Genomic DNA, 26,483 nt, shown 5'->3' on the forward strand with positions numbered 1-26,483 from the left:
ATTTATTAGGTCTAGGGCTAAGTGGATTGAGGAGGGTGAAAAGAATAATGCATACTTCTGTAATCTGGAAAAAAGGAGACAAAAACAGAACAGTATAAAATCAATATTGATAAATAATATAGAAATTACAGATGACGAGATAATTTCAAAGGAAATTCTTAAATTTTATGACAGTTTGTACTCCTCAAAATTCTCTGAAGAAAATTGTAATAACTTCCTGAACAGTATTGAAATGCATATTCCTAAAATCAGTGATGACTTCAGACTTTTATGTGATGACAATATAACAGGCTTAGAGTTGGATAAAGCTGTGAAGCGACTATGCCTGAACAAAGCTCCCGGTCCAGATGGACTTACAGCCAACTTCTACCATCATTTCTGGGAAGAAATAAAAGATTTACTGTTTGGTGTTTTCTCAGAGATTTTTGAATCCTGCGATCTGCCTCCTACAATGCGACACGGTGTAATGATATCAATTCCAAAAGCAGATAAAGACCATAGGATTATTGAAAACAGAAGACCAATTACCCTAAGAAATACAGATTATAAACTTCTGACTTACATTTTCAAGATACGTGTTCAATCTGGAATTTCAGATATTGTTTCGGAAACACAGTCAGGATTTTTAAAAGGAAGATCTATTCACAACAATATAAGATTGGTAATGGATATTATTGAATACAGTGATATGATAAATGATGACGGTTTCATACTATTTTTAGATTTCTATAAAGCATTCGATTCAGTGGAACACCAATTTATCTTCTCAGTTCTAGAACATCTTGGCTTTGGAGTTAAGTTTACTAATCTAATCAGAGGTTTGTATCGGAATATCAGCAGCTGTGTTTCATTACCCAGAGGTTCCACCCCAGGTTCAATGTCTCTGTGGGCATACCACAAGGCTGCCCCATTTCTCCTTGCCTTTTCATATTAGTTAGTGAAATGTTAGCAATCTACTTAAAAAACTGTGTGGATCTAAAAAAGTTAAATGTCCTTGGCACAGAGTTGATCATAAGTCAATTAGCGGATGACACCACGCTTTTCTTAAAAGATTATAAACAAATTCCTATTGCTATTGATAAAATAAAGCTATTCTCTGCAGCATGTGGACTTAAGCTAAATTTGAAAAAATGCGAACTATTGGCTATTCATGACTCCCCTCTAAAAGAAATTTGTAACATTCCCATCAAATCCGAAATTAAATATCTAGGAACATATATTTCTAAAGACCAACGATTTAACCTAAGGACAAACATAACAAATAAACTTAATGATATTAAAGCCAAACTAAATATTTGGCTTCAGAGGGATCTCTCCATATTAGGGTGCATTTATTTAACCAAAATGGAGAGTATATCTCGATTAGTTTATCCAACCTGCAGTACTGCAATTTCAAACGACCTAATTAAAAAGATTAACACCATCAATTTTAACTTCATTTGGAGAAATAAGCCACACTATATAAAGAAAGATCAAATGGTCAAAGAAATTAAAGATGGAGGCTTAAAAGTAATAGATTTCAATTGCCTTAACGGAACACTCAAAATTAATTGGCTGAAATCATGGCTCAAGAATCCGAACGCTTTCTGGTATTCTATCCCCAGTCACATATTTAACAACATGGGTGGTCTAAAAATTTTACTGTTATCAGATTTTGGTATAAACAAAATTATCAGAGTTCCACAAACAAGTACTAATGTATTGGAAGTTGTTGTGTGTACATAATTACTCCCCTCACTCTTCTATAATTTGGAACAATAGATATGTATTATGCCGTAATAGGTCACTATTTTATGAAGATTGGATGAATAGGGAAATTTGGTCTGTTGTACACTTGATGAAAGATAATGGTGAACTACTAGGGTACGATGAATTTTGTCTTAAATATAACTTTAGCCCTCCTAAATCTGATTTTATAAAATTATTAATAGCGCTTCCTAAAGAGGTGGTCTTCCAGTACAGAAACATTATTCAACACCAACCTATAAATCCACAGTATGGCTCTATCTCCATCCAAGGTATTCCCCTTACGGATAAAAAGTGTACCAACCAATTTATTAGACGGTGTTTCACTGATCAACTATACCCTTGTAAAATCAACAAGAACAACAAATTTGGCAAAAGCTCCATTATTTAACTAAGGACTCTTTATTTAAAACTTCCTGTTCAACCTAAAGTTAAAGAAACACATTTTAAAATTGTAAACAATGTCTATCCCTCAAAGGATCTGCTCAGAAAACGTTTTAACATTGATGATAATTCATGTTCCTTTTGTGGGAAGGATGTTGAAACAACTGATCATATTTTCTTTGAATGCAACAAGACACGGACGTTTTGGAACTGTTTTGAAAACTGGATTCAACCTCAGATTGGAATCCCATGTCCCATTTCAAGAGATGTCGTCACCTTTGGAGCTCTCCTTCAAACAAACAACCAAGAACTCTGCTACAATCTACTTCTCTGTCTGGCAAAATTCTTCATACATAAACAAAAAATACTGAAATCACCCCCTGTGTTCAATGCATTTGTACATGGTTTTAGATTGTATCTAAATAATAACAGCTATGAAGATATGTATAGACTTTTTTGTAGACTGCCTGGAACTGTGTAGTGGTCCCTTGCATTGTTTTTGTGGTTTTTGTTTGTTTTTTTGTCCTCCCCTTTTCACTGACTGTTCGATTCTCATCTGAATACATTGGCATGTTCGCCTTATTTGTAATGTAAATATGCTTTTCTGCAATAAAAAAAAAGTCTCGTTGCTTCATGACATCACTACTCAAAACAAAACAGTTACTATTTTATTTTGAAAATCACATTTTTCGTTACTCGCACAACCAGGAAGTAAACGCGTTTCCTCACCGTTTATGTTGGATAAACTCACCAGAAACGCGTCTCAGCTCATTATAGGACAAAGTCTGGGTCGGAACTCCTAGGTGGTACCGTTCCGGCAGAACCAGAACGTAAATATGCGGACCGGGACCGGGACCAGAAACCCCGCATGGATTATCCGCCGGTTCTGGCCGGGACTGCGGCACCGAGCAAAGCAGCCGTACTTCTGCGGATCTTCTGCGCCTTTCGGAACCGCAGCTCGTCCTCGTGTGGCTGAAACGGAACCGTAGAGCTCACGGCCCGTTTAGAATGGCACCACGGTCCAAAGCCAACCAACCCCACAGTGAGCCTACAGAGCCGAGCCGCAACAAAGGTTCTTCCGCCCTGCGAGCCAATCAGAGCAGAGGGCGTCATGTGGACAGACCCCGCGTGACCACCGCTGTCCATGGGCGGTGATGAGCGTTGACGCCGCCATCTTGCATCGGTCGAGCCCCTCCAACAGGGGCATTGAAGTGTCAGCATGTTAAATCAACCATAACTCCTTGAATTCCGAACCGATTTTGATGCTGTTTTTTCCCCTGCAAACGTCACACATGTAGCTCTGATACCGGGCACATGTTTCAGCGTTTTTAACAACAGTGGGTTTGCTGTGGGTACATATGTGACTCTTGTCCAGAGCTTAGTGTCAAAACTTAAAGGAAAAAAGGATCAATAACTAAAAATCAGTCAAACAATGAGAATCAAAAATAATTACAAGATGTTCATAAAACAGTGTGTGAGATCTATGGCAGGTATCTAAAAAAAACCTTCTCTTCAGAACCACCGACTTAACCAATAACAGTCACAGGGTTTCTCAACCTTTTTCAGCTAAACGCCCCCCCCCCCCCCCAAGTCATGCTGAAATTCCTTACTGCCCACCAATGTCCCATGCAGAGAAACGAAAAGTTTTTTGGTACAAAAATCATAATAATAATTAAAAAAAAAACTATTCAGCCTCGACTTTGAAACTGTTTAATACAAATATGTCATTAAAAAAGAATTATAAAAAATAGCTTAGAGTCATCATCGCTGTGGGTAGATTAGTGAGACTCTTGTCCCTGGTGATTTGCTGCAAGTGTTTTTATGGATGCATTGAGAGATGTTAACTTGAGCCTGAGTGCACCTGAGACTTTAGCCGGTTTCGGTATTTTGAATGCAAGTACAGTACCTGGCTGAATCACTGCTCAACAAGATAAGAAGTGGGAAAAGCTAGGAGCAGAATCTGGGCTTTTTCCCACAATGTAGGAAAACGGTGGCCATGCGCAGTCCACATCACATGCCAGCCAGATGTGCGAAATGTAGCTTGTGCCTCCTCATCTTTTTGTAAGTCAATGAGATGCTCCTGGATTATGGGTTCCTTTTCAAATACATCCACCTGAAAAGGCTCCAGAATCCAGTCAGGTACTTGCAGGTTCTGAAGGTCCCTGAAGCGGAGCTTCATGTCAGCTTTGATCATCCGTAAGTGCTCAGTGTAACACAGCAGTTCCTCAACTGCTTGACACCTGAAAGCACATACAAAGACTAGCAAAAAGATGTAATTTAAGGCAGAATATAATAATACGATAGAATAATAATAGAATATCTCGCAGCGATCGTTTTAGACTCTAGAACGATCGCTGCGAGCGCCTGGTGAGCTTCAGAACCTGAAAATGCAACAGTAGACAAATCATAATTTTAGACTGACAAAGAAATACCCAGGATTACCTTGAATCAGCCAGTTTTTCAGAGCTTGAACTGTCCAAAGGCTCATGCCGACAGGAAACAGATGCCTGAGTGTGTTTGTTTCACATGTGATGCATGCCACATCATCTGAAAAACTTACACGGGACAAGTTTTAAAATCCCGGAGAAAACGGTTGTTTCACAGCTCTGTATACATTTAGCAACGAACAATGACCAAGTCAAGCCATTTCAATCAGGTTTCTGCCCACATCACCGTACTGAAACAGTCTAACAAATTATTTCTTAATGGTAGCTGACTAAGGACTTTTTCCATCCTGGTTGTTTTAGAGCTGAGTGCTGCATTTGACATGGTCTCTCACTCCCCCTGTTGGCCATGTAGGGGTATCTGGAACGGTGCTTCAGGGGTTTCACTCATATGTCTGATAGGACTCACTTCATTCAACTCAAGACTGTTCACTCCTCTCCATCTGTAGTGTCTACTGGGGTTCCACAAGGTTTTGTACTCAGACCTCTTCTTTTTAAAGTTTATCTGCTTCCCCTAGGGGCCATCTTTAGGGAATTAAACATCAAGTTTCATTTTTACGCTGACGATACCCAGCTCTATGTCTCTACCTCTCAGTCTGATTCTCTTCCACCTCCTTCTATCATTGAATGTTTGACAGAACTCAGGTCTTGGTTTTCCAAAAACTTCCTCCAACTTATCCTGAAAACTGAGGTGATTCTCATGGGTACAATATCGACTCTGGTGAAGGCTGGCAGCTTCTCTCTAGCCTAGTGGCGGTTCTACATGGAATTACTCCCCTGGCAAGACATCCCTTGAGCCCCCCCCCCCCCCCCCCCCCCCGGTATTTATAATATTATGAATTAAATGTGCTATATATGGAAGAACATTAAGGTGTGATTAACTTCAGGCATCTCATACAGTTGACTCAGACCCCACCCACCCCCTGTCTGTCACTCCCAGCGCCTCACAAACAAACGCTTGGTCAGCCACCCTCCGCGTCACACCCCTGACACCAAAAGTACCTTTTTTCGTCACTTATGTCAGAAAAGGGGGTTTCCCCTTTTCGGACAGCAGATCCCAATGCAGCGTAAAACTGACGCGATGGGATGTCTGCAGCCGGGGCACCAAACGAGCTCATTGTACCGCACCCGCCTGTGAGAATATCTCGGTTACCTGTTTGGTGCAGGTCAAAAGCCTTGGAGTTGGACAGTACTCTGTCTTTCCAGGTGCATCTTAAATTTTTTAATATATATTTTTTAAAGTTTTTCATGTATTCACAAATAAAAACAAAACACAAAACAGGTTTGCAGAAATAAAAAATGAAAAAGGCAGAGATAGAACCTAAACTTGTTATCTGTTCCCCTCACTCGGTCTGAAAACATGAGTGGAAGTCAACGCGGCTAAAAGGCTTTTTTCTAATTCCGCTTGTTTTGTGCCATGGATTTCACATATGATGTCCATGAATTTTACACACACATTTTGATACCAAGAACGCGCTTATTTTCTAACAGGGGCAACGCTATCGTAGGTTTTGTGCGAAAATTGAGTCCAGGACTACGAATGCGCTTCACCAGAGTGATGTCATCGAACCAGACACTGTCTCTGCTCCTCAGACAGTTCCTGTGACCTCATGACTCTCATCTGCTCTGACATACATTGTGAGCTCTAAGGTCTTCTATAGACAGGTGTGGCTTAAAACAGCTGGACTCCAATGAAGGGGCAGGACCATGTCAAGGATGACATAACATAATCCCGGCTCGAAGGATCAGATTATGTTAGTGATTTTATCAATCACCTAATACCTGCAGTCGGACAGAAAGGAGAGATCATTAACGAGACAAGCTACTGTTTGCAATCAGGGCAGGTGTTCAAGCAAAGGCTTGAGGCACACACTGCAGAGAACATCAGGGACAGAAGGTGTGTGTGTGTGTGTGTGTGTGTGTGTGTGTGTGTGTGTGTGTGTGTGTGAATGAATGAGAATGCTTTCAGGCATAGAGTAATACCTTCAGTTGATAGGAGTAATGATCAAAAATAATAAAATATAAAATTTCTATAACAGAAGAAATGGAAAGCACCTGAGTTAAATACACGAGTCACAGCAAAGGGTCTGACTACTCAGGACCATGAGATGTTTCAGGTCGTCTTGTTTCCCGTGTCAGAGCCGGCATCAGAGTCCATATTTTCCCTGGGTCAAACCAACAGGTCTCCTTCCCATTCTGGCAGAAAAACACATTTTTCTTCACAAAAACGACTCCCAATAATAAATGAATGTGTAAGACGTATTTAGCACCAGTTCCTGTTGTGTTTCTAAACATCGGCTAACCTACAACATGCTTTTTAATGAGTTCTTAAAGAGCAGGTCAAGCGTGCCTCAGAGTCCCTGTCTTCTAAAACAAACGAAAAAGCAGAATTCAAGCAAACTGGATGTCTGAGTTTCCCTTTCATCACCCTAACATCCCGTAGATTTTCCTTTCTACAATTTCTAAACTCCATTCGGCACCAAATCACGACAAGAGTGACTTCAAGACACTTCCACATTCCAGTTGACTTCAGTTCATTATGCCAGTTCGTTAAAGTTGGACCCACTAAGAGACGCAGACGTGCGTCCCCGAACCCTAAAACACACTTTATGATCTAAGAAATGTAGTCGAAGAGCCGAAGGCCATAAAGACGTCATTCACAGCTGTGGGAACTCTGAAGGATCATTTGGGTTTGGTTCTCCTGCTGAAGCTGCCGGGTGTGTTGGAGCCATCAGGCCATTAGCAGGAGATGGTGGTAGCGAACGATACGCAACACCTGTCCAGCCTCAACCAGGATGTGTTCCCGGTCCCTACGACCCGTTTCAGTCAGCTGAGCAGCTCCTCACCTGTGTCCAGTTCTCATGTGATAAGACAGGTTACCTTTCTGGGAGAAGTGCTTCCCACAGATCCTACAGGGATACGGCTTCTCACCTGTGTGAGTTCTCATGTGATAAACTAAAGAACACCTGTGGCTGAAGCTTTTCCCACAGGTGTCACACGGGAATGGCCTCTCACCTGTGTGAGTCCTCATGTGAGAGGGTAAATTGTTGCTCTGACTGAAGCTTTTCCCACAGACTGAACATGTAAACGGCTTCTCCCCTGTGTGGACCCTTAGGTGGGCGGTCAAATTACCAATCTGTGAGAAACATTTACCACAAGTTTCACAGTAAAACAGCTTCTCACGGGTGTGAGTTCTCCTGCACCTTCTCACTCTGGGACCGTCTCTATCGTCCCTGGTTTGAGGACATCTCTGGTTTGGTCTCAGCTCTTCGTCTCCGTTTGATCCGGACTCTTTGTTCCTGCTTTCCTCCCGGTACTGGTTCTCACTTTCAGGATGGCTCTGAGAGAGAAGCTGGTCTCTGTTTGGTTCTGGTTCACTCTGGTTTCTGTCTGAATAACCGGGAGTCACCATAAAGGTCTCTGTCTCCTGCTTCAGTACACCTTCATCCTGGTCCACTGTTGACGGCAGAGGTTCTGATGCATCCTGGTCAGTTTTCATAAGCAGACCTTCTGGTTCCTTACGCTGAGGTTCAGGTTCATCTCGTGTAGGTTCTGGCTGCTTCTGGTCACATGACTTCCTGTTCTGGTTACGGTCCTGCAGGTCAGTTAGCTCCTCCTCCTTCCAGTCGTAACGCGGTGGACGTTCTGACACACAGAAAAGAAATTGCTTGTTAGTGCGACTATCAGAAAGCCTGATGCACGCGTAACGAAGGATCTCCGGCCACACCTGCAGGACCTGGACCACCCAGGAGCATGCTGGATGTTCGTAACCACAAGGGTTATATTTATTTACACATTTCACATAGAGGCAGTTCAATGTGCTTTCCACAGCAAGAACATGAACTCAACGGGACAGAAAACACAATTTCAAGTGGAAAAGAAACCAGGTGAGAGGGTGAGCAGGTGCAGCAGCAGAACAGCCATTCGAAGGCTGATGAAAACATGAAGGTTTCCAGTTTTCATCTGAGAGTTGTGTAGCGCTGGAAAAGGCCAACAAGGTCATTTGTTGTTAAAAGACATCCAACAAACAGCCAAATATAAACACCACACCGGTCTGTGCCTCCAGGAGGGAAGACAGCAGTGCTCGGTCCCAGCCGCACACTCGTACCTCCACGGTGGACGGTGGTGAATTAACCCCCACTAGAGGGACTACATTGTTCATTTAGGAGTGAAGATAGACAAAGACTTCTGTTTGGGGTCGTGTGGCAGGGTGGAGAAGCGAGGGCCCGGGCGGGATTCGATCCCCAGACTCCCAGGTGAGAGTCATGTGCTCACCAATCAGCCAAAGGGCCATCCCCTCGGCCGCGTCGCCAGGGAGCATGATCAGTCGGGTCAGAGACAGGACGCTCACACCGCCACATCCATGGGGTGTTAGCTTCCTCCTGTTACCTTTAAGACCCTTGGACAAGGCTAAACCTTGTTTGTTCAGACTCCATCTTGAAACTGTAGTTGATGCGTTCACAACTTCACGTCTGGACGATTGCAACTCCATCCTGCTGAGAGTGAGCCACGGTGCCTTAGCCCGTTTGCAACGTGTCCAACATGCTGCTGGGAGAAAGTTGGACCATGCTAGGCCCGTGTTGGCAGCTCTGCATCGGTTCCTGATGCTTTTACTGGTTTTTAAACCTCTAAATGGTTTGGCTGCGGCGTATCTGGCAGACACGCTGCACTCGTATGTTCCCTCTCGGGCTCTCCGGTCAGAGGACTTGTCCTTGCTCGTGGTCCCCGGTCCCGGCTGAGGATGCGGGGTGACAGAGCCTTTTCAGTTGCAGCTCTGAAACTACGGATGAGCTTCCATCACACAGTCAGCAGTCCTCTTCTGTAGCGGTGTTTACGTCCAAGCTGAAGACCCGCTTGTACGAGCTGGCTTTTAAATCTGTGCGAGTGACGATGTCGCTGTTTCAGTCTCACTTTACATCTTTTTATTTGGTTGTTTTGTTCATTTTTAGCTGATTTTATGTGTCGTGTTTTTATCTGTGAAGCACTTTGGTGGCAGGTACGCGTCTGTAAGCTGCTGCAGGAAGAAAGGTCGAGTCGAGAGACAAGTTTATTACTTCATGACTTATTTCAGATCTTAAATGCACTAAATGAGTCTACTTGATGACTTCATGATTAATTATCAGTTACACTCACAGATTAATACCCACATATTACCAAATGGATGTTTAACAGATTTATTCACATTAAGTGGACCCAGCCTCGTCTGAGTGCCTGAGGGACGTGTGACTGCTGTGGCTACTGCAGGAGCAATAGCTTGGAGCAGCTTAAGGGACGTGTGACGTCTGAGGATCTTGGTGAACACCTGACACATTTCTCACATCTGGTTGGTCAACTCACTTCCTGTTTTTCCAGTTCCAGCCAGAGCTCCGAGTTCAGCCAGAGCGAGTAGCCCATGACTGCAGTACACAGATCAGGGCGAGGCGCGACGTGGGCGGAGTCAAACATTTGATCCCGCCCAACTCACAGGTGCCATGTTACAGAAACCCACGTGAAGCACAGACATACATACGTAGACGCCCCGTGGGCTGGCGCCGCCTACTGGAGCTGCTGTAGTCTCCGGCCACCAGCTAAAGAGCAAACTGCTTTTTTCTGATTCATATAAAATTCTGTCCTATTAGACAAGCTTATTGTGGATATTTGGTTATAAAACACATAACAGCAGCGTGTTCTAGTAAAAGTTCCTCTCTCTGGTTTCTGAATGTGAACTCTGACGTAACCAAAGGGAGTCAGAAGCTCGGCTGCCTCAGCTCAGTGTGGAGAGCGGCTAGTTTAGGGTAGAGAGGTCATGTGATCCAGTCAGTGTGTGTTTACTAGTGTTGGGTTGTGTTCATGTTGGTAAACTAGAGTGTGTGAAGGCTGTACCGACTCCAGCCTGTCTGGACATCGAGTCCACGGGTTTCCTGATCAGAGGAACAGCGCCTCTATCTCCATGCCTGAGGGCGTTTCTGCAGCACGGACTTCTGTAGCCCACATCGGTCGGTGCCGGGTCAGGGAGGTCCGCGCTGGGCTCCGGAGGCCCGTGGACGGTTTTAAACCATGAAATGTGGATTTCTGGAGCTCAGATCACCGTCAGAACCAGGTCAGAACAACAAATTCATAACTTTATGGTTCTGGTCCATCACAAGTAGAATTATAAACATGTAAAGCTTCCTCTGTGTCAGAGCCGCAGTAGAGTCCAGATTTTCTCTGGATTAAGCTAACAGGACTCCCTCAGCTGACGTCACTTGGTTTGGCAAAAAAAGCATTTTTCTCCCAAAAATGACTAAAAGCCTAAATAATTTATGTTTATGTAAAAAATGTTTAAAACAAGTTTCTATTATTTTTCTCTAAACATCGGTTCATGGGAGTCTGACCTGCTGTTTGCTCTTTGAGATGGGTCTCCACTCGCCCCGCGTGCATTCATTTCTACTGAGGAAGGTGCTGACACAACTAGTAAACACTCCTTTTTCACACAATCAGACACAAGGTATGATATGATCAAAATAAAAATATAATTACACAAAATAAATTAAAATATAAAATCCTATCTGGTGGGCTACAAAGGTAACTAGTAATCCCACGTGATCGGTTTTCAATGGCACGCCAGTTGTAACCGTAGGCTGCACAAAAACGGGCACTGTTGCTCACTCTGCATTGACTCTGGAGCGCGAGGAGACCCATCCAATATGGCGGCGACGCTGTTACACCCTCCAGCGCCCAATGGGCCGTCTACTTATTCATGTCTATGACGTCAAACATAACAATGATCATCAAAAACCATGTTTGGTGGATTTCAATAAAACATACAGAACGCGCTGATGATTAAATTAAATGAAAAAGCAGCCATCTTTGATCAAATCTGTTCTGATACTCTTATTCTTTATTCTACTCTTTAGTACGCCATTTGAGTATTTATAGCACGTCTTTGAACTATTTTGGTTTAACACGGTTCGTCAGGCCGGGCCGAGGCGCGGTCTGGTGGGCAGGTCATCCCAGAGACAGCCGCTGTGGGCGGATTCATCTGCTGATGCGGATCTATGATGTTTACCTGCTGGGTGTAAGATCCGTGGTTTCCGGCTCGTCTCCAGCAGTCTGCGCTGACGATCGATCTCCTCCTCGTAGCGGACGATGGTTCTTTCAAACTCGGAGAATATTTCTCCAGCAGCAGCAGTTAGCCGCTCGCTGATAAACTCTCTGAGAGCCTGAGCTGAAGACATGTTGCTGCAGAGCCTCCACACTCACCTCACACCCAACACCGCCTCCCAACCAGCACAAACACAGCGATGCTAATGACGCTAACGATGCTAGCGCATTGTTTACTTCCGCCGGAAGACCCCGCATGACGCACCGGCGGAAATGGACAAACTTATTATTATTATTATTATTGTTATTATTGTTATTATTATTATTATTATTATTATTATTATTAATTTGCACAAAATATAATGTACAACAATTATGGCAATCTCTACAAAGATTCAGTTTTACCAACATGAGATGGTACCAGAACAGGCTGAATTCCAACATATAGCAGAAGGATAATGAACCGGAAGTACAAACAACAACAAATAAATAAATAAAATAAAAACAAACCCCAAACAAAATAAGCAAACAAATGAACAAAAAGACAGATAATTAAAAAAAACATAAAAAAGTTATACCTTAGGGGCTTTCTAACAGATCTAGTTCAACAATCATATGATTCAAATCCAGAGCTTGTTTTTTGACCATAAATTTAACAGATGAGAAAAGGAGGCAGAGTTCTTTGTAAAAAGTAAAAAATACGGATTTGTTTTCAGAAAACGACATTTGTGAATGAAGAATTTGCCCATAATAATTATTACATTTAAACATTTTCAATCTTCTTTTCTTTTCTTAGAGAACCAAACATAATATCATTTTTAGAAAATTCAAGTAAGTTTGGGATCTTAGGGAAGAGCCAGTAGTGCACATCGTTCCACAGGGCTTTACAGAATATACAGTCATAAATATACAGCTATTAATTTACTGTGTAAATTAAGGCGCAGCTGAGACACCCACATCTACACTATTCTGCATTAAGCTGTCTGAGATTAGACAGAAGTCGATATGCGATTTAGCCGAACCATCAGGCTTGAACCACGAAAAGGACTGAACAAGTGGGTTTGCTAATCTCCAAGGATCTGTTAGGTTGAGATTTAGCCGCAAAGGAAACGTAGCGAGAAAACAGGTAACAGAACTGTTCTGTGTTTTAAAAAAGAACTACAGCATGGGTTTGAGTTAAAAACAAGTTTGTTTGCAAAGCCCCTTCCTACCCAAGGCGACCCAAGGTACCAAACATACTGTAAAAACAACTAAAACACAAACAGCTTGATGATAAAATACAGAAATATAACATTCAAAGATGAGAAAACAACAACGATGAGCAAAACACTAAAACATGAGTAGAAAATTCAAGAACCAGAACTCAGACACGCCTTCAGCCCAGCTTGAAATGATAAAACATCAGAAAACAAACGAAAAGTTATTTCAAATTCAAGTAAAAAATACAGATTTATGTGAAAGCAGCTTTAAATGAAAGGGTCTTCAGCTGTTTCTTAAAAGTGTCCACCAACACACACATGTAGACAGATTTCAGATGTTTGAGTTCAGATCATGAAGACTGGGAGCAAAAACAAAAGTGTTGCGTTTATAACGCAGTGGGTGATTGGTACGTGGGGAGAGGCTGAGCGGGTCGTGAGTGGTGTCTGGGGAACAGCTTGGTGGAAGTTCAATTCAATTCAATTCAATTCAAGTTTATTTATAAAGCGCCAAATCACGACAAGAGTCGTCTCAAGGCACTTCCCATAATAAACATTCCAGTTCAGGTCAGTTCATTAAGCCAATCAGAAATAAAGTTTCCTATATAAGGAACCCAGCAGGTTGCATCAAGTCACTGACTAGTGTCAGTGACTATACAGCAGTCCTCATACTAAGCAAGCATATAGCGACAGTGGAGAGGAAAACTGAAAGTTAACAGGGTTGTTGGCCAGCCAAGCAACCGTTTATGCCAGAAACTTTTACAGGTGAGGGTTAGGGTTAGTTGGGGTGAATGGTTGGACTGGTCAGAGCAGTTTGAGTTGGCAGCGGAGGTCAGTCATTGGGATGAGCCACTCAAATTGAAGTTTATGTCTCTCCCTTTATCTGGAGGGGCAAGGGATATGTACAGTGGTCTGTCGAAGGAAGCTAAGAACTTAAAAGCTTCCATGACCCGATGCTTTGAGCCATGTGACACTGATGACTGGAGTAGCGCTAGTTCTACAGCGAGACGCCGTAGACCTAAGGAGACTGCAAAGGAGTTTGGAAATGCATTGAGGCGTTTGGCTGCACAAGCACATCGCCCAGCAGATGAAAATACTCAGGATATGTTGGCAAGAGATCAGTTCATCTCACATATTGCCACTGGGGGCTTTCGAATTAGCCTGCGTGCATGCAAGCCTAAGACTTTAGAGGAAACTATTGAACTGGCTTCCAAAATAGAGCTGTTAGGAGCTTGGGACAAAATCAGGCTGCTGATAATGTTAAGGTCATGGGGGTGTCTGTGGAAAAATCTAGTAAGGAAGACCAAATGGGGTTGTTGTTGGGGATGATGGAGCAAATGAGACAGGAAGTGCAGTGTTTGTAGGAAATGGTCAAGAAGCTACAAACATCTGAAAAGGAAGGTGACTCTGCTAAACCAATAGGAAGTTCTGATGGGATTACTAGGGGTCCAGCCAGAGTACCGGCCTACGACGTGAGAAGGATGGGGGGATGTTGGGAATGTGGATATAACCGACTAAGAAGATCTAAGAAGAGATTGCCCTTATCTACAGGGAAACTAGTGGGGGCAGGTAAAGCAGGCCCACTGATTTAGAACTGATAGAACTGATTTTAAAATCTTAGTTTTGACTTTTAGAGCTCTTAATGGACAAGCTCCACAATATTTATCAGACCTTTTAATCCCTCACTCTTCTACGGTCCTCGGGTCAGAACCCACTGAAGGTCCCTAAGACCAGATTTAAAACTAGAGGGGACCTGTCCTTTCAAGCTGTAGCTCCCAGACTTTGGAACGCCCTGCCCTTGTTTCTTCGTGTGGCCGACTCGGTTGATTCTGTTAAAAAGCAGCTGAAGACGCTTTTATTCAGACAAGCTGTTATGTAAGTTGAGCTTGTGCTCCTGTCCTGTTTTGCCTTTTTATGTATGTTGTGAAGCACTTTGTGATTTTATCTGTGAAAAGTGCTGTATAAATAAAGTTTTACTCACTTACTTGCTTTGGTTCAGTGTCAGTGTTTAACAGCTAAACTTTATAAAGAGTTACCCAATAGAAGTGAACTTCAAACTGCTTGGCTGGCAGACCGTTTCATTTCAAACTCAAAAAGTTGAACAAATGAAAGATTTACTCGACAGCAGATGTTAAGTGACCAAGTGGTGGACTAACTGCAGGCTTGAGTTTTGTGTGTGATGGTTCTTCCCGTCACACGCAAACACAGACGGACCTGACACGGAGCAAAGTGAGAAAATTATTAGTCAAAAACAGAACTTGTTTTTAATCTTGTGCTTCATTTAACAGGTGAGGCTGCACACCTGGGTGATGTCAGAGCTTTGAATCTGTTTCAGCACAGATCAACATGTTGTTTTCCTCATGTTCTTTTGCTGCAATTAGTCTGAGCTGCAGCCCCCTGGCCCCCCCCCAGGGCATCACTCAGTGAACACTCAGGTGAGATGACACAAACACCTGAGCAGGTGAGCTGAGCACTTACGCCTGTCTTTGTGAAAACCTCCTCCTCTTTTATCCTCATCCACCTGGAAGCGAGTAATTTGGTCGGGACAGAACAAGTTGTGACGGCTTCCAGTGTGAAGCCAGAAGCTCAGAGAAGAAGAGTTAATTTGAACAAGGAGGACACGGATCAGGCAGCAGGCTGAGGCTGTGGAGGATGGAGGCAGGAAGAGGTGGAGACAACTGCCTGCAAGACATCCTAAGAGGACGCTCTGATGGGACTCGGAGAACAACGACCAACATGATCCGAGTCTTTCTAAGCTCCACATTCACAGGTCAGAGCAGCTTGCAGAGTTTGTGTTGCAGGTCTGGATCAGTACTACCTGTTAGTTAGGTAAGCAGACTGGTCCTCTGACCCACCTAAACCAGCCCTAACAGGTTTTCTGGTTTGTCCTTACTGGTACCAACAGGTTGTCTGACCCGTTCTAAAAGGGCTGTAGTTGGTCTGCTGTTGGGCCCCAACAAGTGTTCTTACTAGGGCTGCAGCTAATGATTGTTTTCATTATCGATTAATCTGTCGATTATTTTTACGATTAATCATTTTTTGTTAATAATTTTATTTAGCTTTTACTTTCACCAAATTTGAGTTGATATGGCGCTCGCGCGGGTGCACGCAGCGAGCTGCTCGTCCTCTTTATGCAATGGAACCTTGTGTTTTATTGGCTTTTATTGGCGTTTTATTGGCTTTTATGTATTTTTGTTGTCTCTGATGCTTTTTGAATGGTGTGGCTTCTCTGGTGACTTATGATTGAGCTGCGCTGCTGAGGCTTCGTCCTCCCGTTGATGTAGCGGGTGCTGCGCGCTGGCAACCTCACGGATGGCGTTGCTGTCTGGACTGCCCGTGTGCTCTCTCCCCCAAAGCCGTGATGTGTCGGCCCTCTGTCCTCCCCAGCTCGAGAAGGAAGCATCAGAGAAGACGGGGAAAGAGAGGTAGCCGGCGCATGAGACGTCGGGCTGGACTTCCTGGATCCCTGAAGAAGCGGCTGGTCCGATTCGGCCCAGCTTCTGACCCGGTGGTTCCGAGACGTCTGAAGGATTACTCGGCGCCCTGCCTACTGAACCTGGCCGGCTCTGAGGGTGAACTGGCACAGCGCCACGGCCAATCGGCTCGAGGATCTTGCCAGAGTGGGGTTTGCTGGGAGAATCTGCGCTCGGTTACGGGCTCAGAGTTAAAGAAGACTGGGCCCGTGCGCGATCCCGGTGCTGCAGCCCCGCCGCAGACCCGGTTTGGTCTAGTCAATGCCAGGTCTGTGCTGAACAAAACTTTTATTCTTTATGACTTTTTTATTCAGCATAACTTGGGTTTTCTGTGCATCTGTGAGTCCTGGGTCCCGTTTGGTGACTCGAGCGCCCTGCTGGAGCTGGTACCACCTGGCTGCTCGTGTTTTAATATCCACAGATCGCGGGGCAGAGGTGGAGGGCTGGTTGTTGTTTTTACATCCAGCTTTCCTTGTAAACAGCTTACACCCACCATGCCATTTTCTTCCTTTGAACTGTGCTTATCTGAACTGTGCATCTCCCCCCGCCTGCTCGTTGTGCTGATTCATCGCCCTCCAAAGACTGACTCTAACTTCCTTAATGATTTCTGTGATCTTGTGGCAGACTGCATCCTAAAATATGACTATGTCCTATTTTTTTGGTGATTTTAACATCCATATCTGCTGTCCTGACAATGTGCTTGCTAAGGTTTTCTGAATTTGCTAGATTCATTCAATCTAACTCCATGGGTATCGTCCCCAACTCATGCCAGGGGTCACACCCTGGACCTGGTTATCTCTTATGGTCTACCCATCATGAACCTTGTGACTTTGCCTCCTGTGTTCTCTGACCACTCTCCTATACTCTGTGATGTTACGTTGCCATGTCCTGTCCCTGTGTGTGAAGCTCCAGCTACTAGGTTCAGAGCCCTGGATGCAGAAACTATTTCAAAGTTTGTGGACTGTATGTCTGTAAGGTTAGAGACCTTTAACCCAGATCCATCTAACACTGATCACTATTCACAACACTTTGATGTACTTTGTAATCAGGTCCTGGACATGGTTGCCCCTCTCAAACTGTGCAAGTCTCGGCCTAGGAGGGAGCCTTGGCTCTCTGATGTCACACGGGCTTGTAGGCGGGCGTGTAGATCCTCGGAGAGAAAGTGGAAAAAGGATGGCCTACATGGCTCGCGTGAGTTGTTCAGAGCATCTCTGGTTGCTTATCAGGATGCTGTGAGGGCTGCCAGAACGGCCTATTTTGCAGACATCATTGAAACAAACTCCAAGAATCCCAGAATGCTCTACAAAACACTTAATTCTGTTCTGGTGTATCAGGAGCCTAGCTCCATGTCTCCTACAGCTGCTGGAAACTCTGAAGATTTTCTTTGTTGATAAAGTGTCGGGCATTAGAGCAGCTATTTCTGGTAACTCTGTTGACCCTGTTCCACTTCCTCCATCACCACCCACCCTGAGCTCCCTCAGTACAGTCTCATACTCTGAGCTGAGTAAGCTTGTTGCGAGGCAGAAGCCATCTGGCTCTCCACTTGACGTTCTGCCGCCTCGTCTCTGGAAGGCTGCCTTTCCGTGTCTTGGCCCTTCACTTGGTCAGATTATCAATGGGAGCCTCAGCACAGGTGTGGTCCCAGCTGCTTTGAAAGCAGCAGTTATTCGGCCGACCCTGAAGAAACCTGGTGCTGATGTCTCTGTGATAGAAAATTACAGGCCTATCTCTACCCTGCCCTTTACATCAAAACTGCTTGAGAAAGTCGTTTATCAGCAGCTGGTCTCACATTTAGCTGACTCTGATCTGTTTGAGGTTTTCCAATCAGGGTTCAGGTCTGGCCATAGCACAGAGAGTGCGTTTACATGCAGCCATGCAGCCAGTAACCCTTTTAAAACCCGAATAATCACAATAACCCGGTTCCGCAGGTCCATGTAAACACCGCCAAAAACCCGGATATGCTCATAACCGGGTTTTTAAAAACCCGGTTACTACACCTGGGGTAACCCTTTTCTAACCTGAATGTTTGGTCGTGTAAACGCATACCGGGATATCCCCATCAAAGCGTGTGTTCTGCGCATGCTCTGTTCGCAAAGAATCTTGGTCTTCTGAGTAGCGAGACGTCTTGTATGCGCCAGAACACCGGAAGTAAACAACAAGTTGGGAGCAACATGGCGAGTCGCGGCTCAGCACCACACTTTTGGAGTGACGAGGAAACCTGTCTTCATCGGTCTGGTGAAAAGTATGAACATTATGTCTTTTGTTGACAGCCGAAAGTGCAGAGACAGCGAAATATGACGCATATTGCGTCTTGACGTAGTGCATACGTCCTGATGCTACCCCAGCGTCCGCATTTAAATTGGGTTATGCAAGTTAGGGGTAACTCTTTCTATTTATGCTTGTAAACGGGTTATTCTGATCCACTCAGAAACCCGAATGCCGACCTTAACCCGATCATAACCCGAATATTGGCTGCATGTAAACGTAGTCAGAGTCAGCTCTACTGAGGGTCTTAAATGATATCTATCTACCACTGTCATGATCTGCCCCGGCCTCCCTGACTGTGTCGCTCCTGCCTTAATTAGTCCTATTGTTCTCACCTGCCCCTCGTTAATATGCCCATGTGTTCCTAATTCTCCCTGTGTATTTACACCTCCCGTCTTGTACCTGTCTTCGTTGGATCATTGAATGTGCATGTCCTCGTTTGTCCTGTCGTTCCTGGTTGCTATTAAATCCATTTTTATTTTTCATCCGTGCCTGCTCTCCTGCCTCCTGAACCCTCCACCACACATGGTCTACCATCTCCACTCCACTCAACATGACAATCACTAGATCAGGGTACATCTGTGGTGCTTCTGTTGTTAGACCTGACGGCAGCCTTCAACACAGTTGACCACGCGATTCTACTTGATCGCTTGGAACGATGGGTTGGGATCAAAGGGTCTGCTCTAGACTGGTTTAGATCATATCTCCACAACAGGACATTCGGCGTTAAACTGGGTGATGTTTTTTCTTCTTGGGAGGGGCTCCGCGGGGGGGTCCAGCATGGATTGATCCTTGGTCCTCTTTTGTTTGCCATTTATCTGCTTCCTCTGGGGTCAATCTTTCGTAAACATGGCCTATCATTCCATCTGTATGCTGACGATTGCCAGATTTACTCTCCATTGTGTCAGGAGAAAGGTCACTCTATCCAGTCCTTTGTCTCCTGTGTTAATGAGGTGAAGTCTTGGCTAATGGCCAACTATCTACATCTGAATGAGGGAAAGACAGAGCTCATTGTTTTTCACCCCAACAGCAGGAATGTGGATCGTTATGCTGATCTTGGCCCTCTTTCTCCATACTCAAAATCAGTTGTCACCAGTCTGGGGGTGAAAACTGACGCTGGACTTAAGTTTGATGCTCACATCAACTCTGTGATCCGGTCCAGTTTCTTTCACCTGAGACGCCTTGCAAAAATCAAGCATATGCTGTCGAGAGCCCACCTGGAGCGGGTACTGCATGCATTTTTTATTTCTCGGCTTGACTACTGCAACTCTCTCTATGCAGGGTTGTGTCAGTCATCACTGCGTCGCCTACAGGTTGTGCAGAACAGCGCAGCCAGGTTCCTGACTGGGACCAGGAAACGGGACCACATCAGTCCAGTTCTGGCCTCCCTGCACTGGCTTCCGGTTTGCTATCATTCACACTTCAAACTCCTCGTCTTTGTTTATCATTTCTTCCAGGGTGGTGCTCCCCCCTATCTAGCCACACTCCTGAACAGACACTCCCCATCACGAGCTCTGCGCTCCTCTGACCAAGGCCTGCGCGCTGTCCCTCGTTCTAGGTGTCGTACCCGTGGGGACCGGGCTTTCTCAGTCCTAGCACCGTCACTCTGGAACCAGTTGCCACCCTCAGTTAGGCTGTCCCCATCTCTGCCAGTCTTTAAGAGTCGCCTAAAAACCCACCTCCTCCGCTTGGCGTTTCCTGAAAGTGTTTGAATTTGGCCCTCTTTAATGTTGATTTTATTTCCCTGTTTTCATTGGTTCACTCTGTCCCTTGTTTTACCCATTTGTCTTCTACTAGAATGTTTTACCTTTTTTGTAATATGTAATTTGAATTGCTTTTATTTTCGATTTATTCACCATATTTAACTTTCTCATGTACTATGTTCAGCACCTTGGGCTTCCCAACAGGGTTGCAGAAGGCGCTTTATAAATAAAGCTTTGATTGATTGATTGATACTTTCGCCTATACAAGTTATGGGGAACAGCTTTTAATGAACAAGGAAAACACAAGAGAATTGTGCAGTCGACAGCAATCTATTGCTACAAGCTCAACAGTGTAAAACGAGCTCAACAGTGCTAAACGAGCTCAACAGTGCTAAACGAGCTCAACAGTACTAAACGAGCTCAACAGTGTAAACTGAGCTCAACAGTACTTAAAGAGCTCAACTGTGTAAAACGAGCTCAACAGTGCTAAACAAGCTCAACAGTGTAAACTGAGCTCAACAGTACTTAAAGAGCTCAACAGTGTAAAACGAGCTCAACCGTGTTAAAAGTGCTCAACTGTGTTAAACTAAGAACTAAGGCTGGGTTGTTATTAGGGATGTCCCGAAAAGGTTTTTTTTGCGCTCGAGTCCAAGTCACTTGATTTAGAGAACCTGCTGATACCGAGTCCCGATCTGATACATTGGATAGATAAAAGAAGAATAAAGAAACAGATCCAGAATATTCTTAATTTTTTATATAATTACCTTTATTTTACCATTTAAAGCATCACTCCGGAGTTTTCTACTTTCAGAAATGATGTATGATTTGTCAGAAATCCGTAAAAGTGATTATCTCATCATCTACTGTGCTATGATGTAAGCAATACGTCTGTTATTTTGTTTTTTACTAACCACGCCCCCTGCCCCGCAGAACTCCCTGCAATAGGAAACTGAGCGCTGACCAGAACTAACCAATAGCGTTGGACTACCGCTTGCATGCTTCAGATGTAAGGAAAACCTGGCTGATGCAGAGTTGATGAACTTTTCACGGACAAGAAAGTCTCTAAAATATAAATATGAGAATAACATGTTTTAGCTGTTTGTCGCTACAGAAGCACATTTATAAACAGAAACGTGAAGTCGCCATCTTAAACACACAGGAGTGTGATATTCTTGTCAGCCACTAGATGGCGCCATCGGATAAGAGAAATACTCCGGAAAGCAGCCTCAACAACTGCAGTATGTTAGCATCACTTCTGTGAGGTAGCTCAAACAATCAATAATAATAATAAATTATTCACTTTTGGACTTTAGAGCAAATATTAAAAAATTCTGATTTAATTTCTAATATTAAAATAAAAAGAACCTCAACTTAAAGTAAAGGGCAGGGCTCTGTTTAGCCTTGGCCCCCCAAATGCCTTCCAATGGCCCTGGATGAGGGACTGAGTTTAACAGGTGATCTGAGTTATTACATGTTTATAAATGATAGCTTTCTAAAGGTAGAACGTGTTGCGGGATAAATGTACCCACATCTGACTTTTCAAGCTCTTTGTTTTGTTTCTGTGACTGTTTTCCACTCCTGTCTGGCTCTCATCTTCCTGCATCTCCTCAGTCCTCCAGAACAAAACGCTGCCCCTCTTCCTACTTTTTCACCTCACGAGTTACTTTTGAACTTAGAGGCATCTACTGACAGCAAAACTGCGGACTATGCGATGTGTCTGCCTTCCTGGCAAATGGCAAAACTGATGAGGAGATGAAAGAGTCAAAAGAACCGGTAACACACACTATGGTAACAGCGAGATCCATCTCTATTAACAACACTTTACAAGGAACGCAGCGTAGAAACTCAAATCAGGGTTCCCTAAAGTCACACAACCGGACGTAGGCACGGCCTACGCCTTGGATCTTGTCTGGTGTGGTAGATAAAAAAATCCCATCTCACCTTCAGCGGGTGGTCTCATCCTTCCAAGCTGGGGTCTTCTACCAGACGCCTGGCAGCTTGAGGGTTCTGCAGCATCTCGGCTGTTCCTAGATCTGCACTATTCTGGACTGAGATGTCTGATGTTGTTGCTGGGATCTGCTTCAGCCACTCCTCCAGTTTGGGGGTGTAGCGTACCAAAAGGCCAAGTATTTCATCAAACTGACCAGACGTCAACTTTGAACTTACAGGCCAAATTTCTTCCTACAGGTCAGTGTGACACCGTGGTGCCGATATTATTTACAGCAGCGGCCCAAAACGATCTAACACGTGGGTTTTCTGCTTCCTGATCACGTGACGTGTGACGTTTTTGGATGAAGATCGGCTTTAGAGCTGATGTTTGTTCTCATGGTGCGGGGGCTCGTTCCGACGCCCACACAGTAAAAACATGCAAATGATTACTTTAGTCGTCGACGGCAATAAATGAATTAACGTAAAGTTTAGGAAACATGTTGGTCGTTCAACAAAATGTGATGTGATAAACTTATAGGGAAGATAAGCGTAATTCAAAGAGGACAGGTAAGAAGTCCTGCGTCTGTTGCAGCCTTGAGGACTCGTGATGTGTGCAGGATACGTTAGGAATCGGAACGGCGGTGTCACACTGACCTGTATGAGGACGTTTGGCCTGTAAGTTAAAAGTTGACTTCTGGTCATTTTGATGTAACACCGGGTCTTTTGCTACGCTATAATTTAAGACCCCACCTGACAGACAGTCACACACTCCCACCCTCATGCTCACACATGAGCATGTCCAACATAAAGACACACAAGCATGAACGTCATACACACCCTACACTCTCTGGTGCGGGAACTGCAGCACAGACGGTGCAAGAGATGGTCTCACAGAGGTCTAACAGGTCCTGACGGGTCTTGTGCTTTCTAAACAGACATGAGCAGTGAGAGGAGACATCTGCTGGACAAAGCTCATCCTGAAATCCTGGCTTTCTGCCGCAGGCTGGGGCTGGTTTATGAGGTAAGCTGTTCTCTGATCAGTGCTTCAGGCTGCAGCTTTTTAGTCAAAACATTATGACCTCCTGTTGAATTATTTACATGCTGAGAAGGTCTACAGCAGGACAAACCAGGGAAGACCCTCTGAGCCTTGGATTTTCTTTTAGACTGAAATTACACTTTGATGATTCATGCATAGAAACAAAATGTCCCACAAGTAAAGGCATATCAATGTCATGATACCTCTGAGATCAGTGGACTCAGTGGTCTCCTTTAAAAAACAGCTGAAAACTCTTCTTGTTCTTTATTTAAAAACTTTCCTCATATATATATATATATATATACAATATATATATATATATATATACCTTAAAGGAGACTCACACAGTGATGTTTGGGAAGTGAAACCGTTCATAGATTTTACAGAAAGTGCAATAGTTGTTTAAACAAAATTAAACTAAATGTGGGCACTGTTGTCTTTTTATTAATACCAAAACCTTTAGAAGTAATCATCGAAACTCAAAACTGGTTTGGAAATCTCAGTGACCCTCCACCTGCATACACAGGTGAATCCAGTTATGAGAAAGATTATTTAAGGGGGCTATTTGCATATTCTCTGTAGAGCAGCACCACGGGGTCTAAAACAACTTCAGCATGAGCTAAAGACGAAGATTGTTCCCTGTCATGGTTTAGCGGAAGGATACAGAAAGTATTCGGTGCACTTTACACAAGGAGATGCTGCATGTGAGAGTGATGCAGAGGAAGCCTTTTCTTCGCCCACACCACAAACAGCAGCTTGAGGTCTGCTGAAGCACATCTGGACTAGCCAGCTCCATTCTGGAATAAGGTGCTGTGGACTGATGAAACCACAACAGTTATTTGGGCATAACAAGGGAAGGTATGCATGGAGGAACAAGAACACCTGCTACTGCAGTAAAACATGGAGGAGGTTGCATCATGCTGTGGGCTGTGTGGCAGGTGCAGGGACTGGGAATCTTGGTAAAGTTGAGAGACGCGTGGATTCCACTTGTTAGCTGTGTTTCTATTACCGGTACTTCAGGGTAGATTCACAGGAACCTTCCGACGTACGCGTGCATTTATTTGACTGGGCGTCTTCGAGAAACTTCTAGTACCTGCTCAGCGGTAGGGTCTCCCAACATCCTGGTTGAGTAGCTGAGCGGACACTCAGCTGATTGATTGTAACTCAGTAGAAAATGACATAATTATCCAAAACAACCAGCATTTGTAAAATTAGACGAGTTGCTGGTGAAGCAGACTGGAAGCCAAAGAAAATCAGCACGGATCAAGCTTAAAATCTAACCCCACGTCGGAAAACACGAAGGCACACATGCAGAGGAACAAGTAGAACGATCTGGAACGGCCATCTTAGTCCCCAGACCTGACTGTTATTGAAAATCATCAGACCTTCATGAACCAGAGCTGTTTGTAGAGAAGAACGGTCCTACATCCCTTCAGCCAGAATCCAGACTGTCAGTGGAAGCTACAGGAAGTTCAGAGGCTGTTGTTGCTGCTGAAGGAGGATCTGCTGGTTTTATGCACCTGTCTAGCTGTGTTAAACTGTAAATCCTATAAACGTTGTTTCACTGTGTGTCTCCTAAAAGATGTATTTAAGTTCATGTTTTCATCATAACAACAAACTATTTATACAGGAAGATTAACACAACCCACTGTGTACACACACACACACACACACACACACACACACACACACACACTCGCACACACACACACACACACACACACACACACGCACATGCTCACACACACACACACACACACACACACACACACACACACACACACACACACACACACACACACACACACACAGAGAGAGAGTTCTTGTTCATGTGAAGCACCTATCCTGAGAACATATACTGTAGAACACACAACTTCTGAGGCATCAAAGCTGCTCCATCGCTGTAGTTTTCTTGTGTTGATAAACAGTTGATCGGTGACCAGACAGGTGACTTCCTGTACAGGTGGTGGATCTACGCTGGGGGATCAGAAACGTCCTGTCTGGAGACCACAAGGCTCGTGAGATCTTCCTGAAGGAAATTCAGACGTGTAGGAGACTGTCAGCGGGTCCAGTTTTTGTTGTGAGTGGTTTAAATGAGTCCTACTGGACATATTTCTTGTCTGTGTGAGGCTGGGATTAATAATTCCAACTAAAATGCTCGACAAAAAAGCCAAGTGTCTCTCTTCTGTTTGTGCTCCATATCTCCTCAAAGCTTCACAGTCTTTCTGTGAGGAGCAAGTCACAGCCAATTCAGCAAACTGTATGAATTCATCTCCTATTTGTGTTGTCAACAAGTGGCATGTTAGTGTCTCTTATTTGAAATTTAAATATTCAACCAAAGCCACCGCCAGTGTGGCGCCCTCTTCAGGTTAAAACTCTGCTCTGCATTGAATCAGCCATGTTGTCTACGCAGTACCGTGTGATGCCAGGAGTATCACAGCAGCCGAGTCTTGGCCACGCCTGCGCCCCTGGTGCACGTAAAGCCACACTTCCAGGCCAAATCATCACAGCTGATCATAGACTGTGGAGTTCCTGTTTCTCTGTACCAGACGCTGCTGGAGATGAACCACAGTGCTAAAGCCTGATTTACACGTCTCTGTCTGCGTCAGTGCAGGGACGCGCAACACCATTATGCGTCTGCGCAAGAGCTCTCCGACGGGCTCGCAGAGGGTGACGGAGGTATGCCCCAATTTTTAAATATCTGTCAAAGTGACAGAGACCGCAAGCTTGTGATTGGTCAGGATGCTGCCTCCTGTAAAATCATCAACAGCACCACCGAAGCTCTGTCAATAAGTAAAAAAGTGTTTAGTGGCAGACACTTAACAGGTTGTGTAAAAAGTAAAAAAAATATGAACATTTATTCACCCGCGACTGAAGAAGTATGAAGATACGGAGCAAACGTTCTGTTTGTGGATGGAAATTCAAATTCAATTCAAAGATACTTTATCAATCCCAGAGGGAAATTAGTGTTTCAGTACACACAATTCTGAGATCAGGCATTCATACCGGCATATAACTGTGGTCATTCACAACCCGAGTCGCGCTACCTTAATAGAGATCAGAGGGCTTACATGAGGATTGGGTCATTTGAAGGGAACAAAGGCACTTCAGAGTTACCCTCCACAGGGAGGGCAGCTTTGCTCTGCAAAAAAACACCTCAGACAGAAATGCAACAAACTTCAGACATCACACAACATAAGTGTCCACTAGGTGGGGAGGTAGGGTTTGGGACTCTCCTCACATCA

At 44.2% G+C, this 26,483-nt stretch overlaps 2 protein-coding genes across 3 annotated transcripts in view; one reads left to right on the forward strand and one right to left on the reverse strand.

Annotated features, from left to right (window-relative positions):
* The window catches only part of LOC107372541 (gastrula zinc finger protein XlCGF57.1), an 18,767-nt gene extending 6,900 nt beyond the window's left edge, over positions 1–11,867 (reverse strand). The window contains exons 1-2 of one of the 2 annotated variants that reach the window (XM_054735578.2): positions 11,602–11,867; positions 7,448–8,219 (exon numbers count right to left, since the gene is read on the reverse strand). In XM_054735578.2, the coding sequence (XP_054591553.2) occupies positions 7,448–8,219; positions 11,602–11,770 (941 nt within the window). In that variant the 5' untranslated portion in view covers positions 11,771–11,867. Of the gene's footprint in view, positions 1–2,859; positions 2,973–7,447; positions 8,220–11,601 lie in introns of those variants that run through there. The other variant, XM_054735570.2, reaches the window with a different exon arrangement.
* A 3,340-nt stretch (positions 11,868–15,207) lies between these two features.
* LOC139071426 (NACHT domain- and WD repeat-containing protein 1-like) lies at positions 15,208–25,366 on the forward strand. Its single transcript, XM_070553883.1, has 3 exons — positions 15,208–15,602; positions 23,138–23,223; positions 25,202–25,366. The coding sequence occupies exons 1-3, from the start codon at positions 15,485–15,487 to the stop codon at positions 25,364–25,366; spliced, it is 369 nt and encodes a 122-aa protein (XP_070409984.1). The 5' UTR covers positions 15,208–15,484.
* The last annotated feature ends 1,117 nt before the right edge of the window (positions 25,367–26,483 follow it).

This window comes from Nothobranchius furzeri, chromosome 8 (genome assembly GCF_043380555.1).
Source record: "Nothobranchius furzeri strain GRZ-AD chromosome 8, NfurGRZ-RIMD1, whole genome shotgun sequence".
NCBI classification, from domain to species: domain Eukaryota; kingdom Metazoa; phylum Chordata; class Actinopteri; order Cyprinodontiformes; family Nothobranchiidae; genus Nothobranchius; species Nothobranchius furzeri.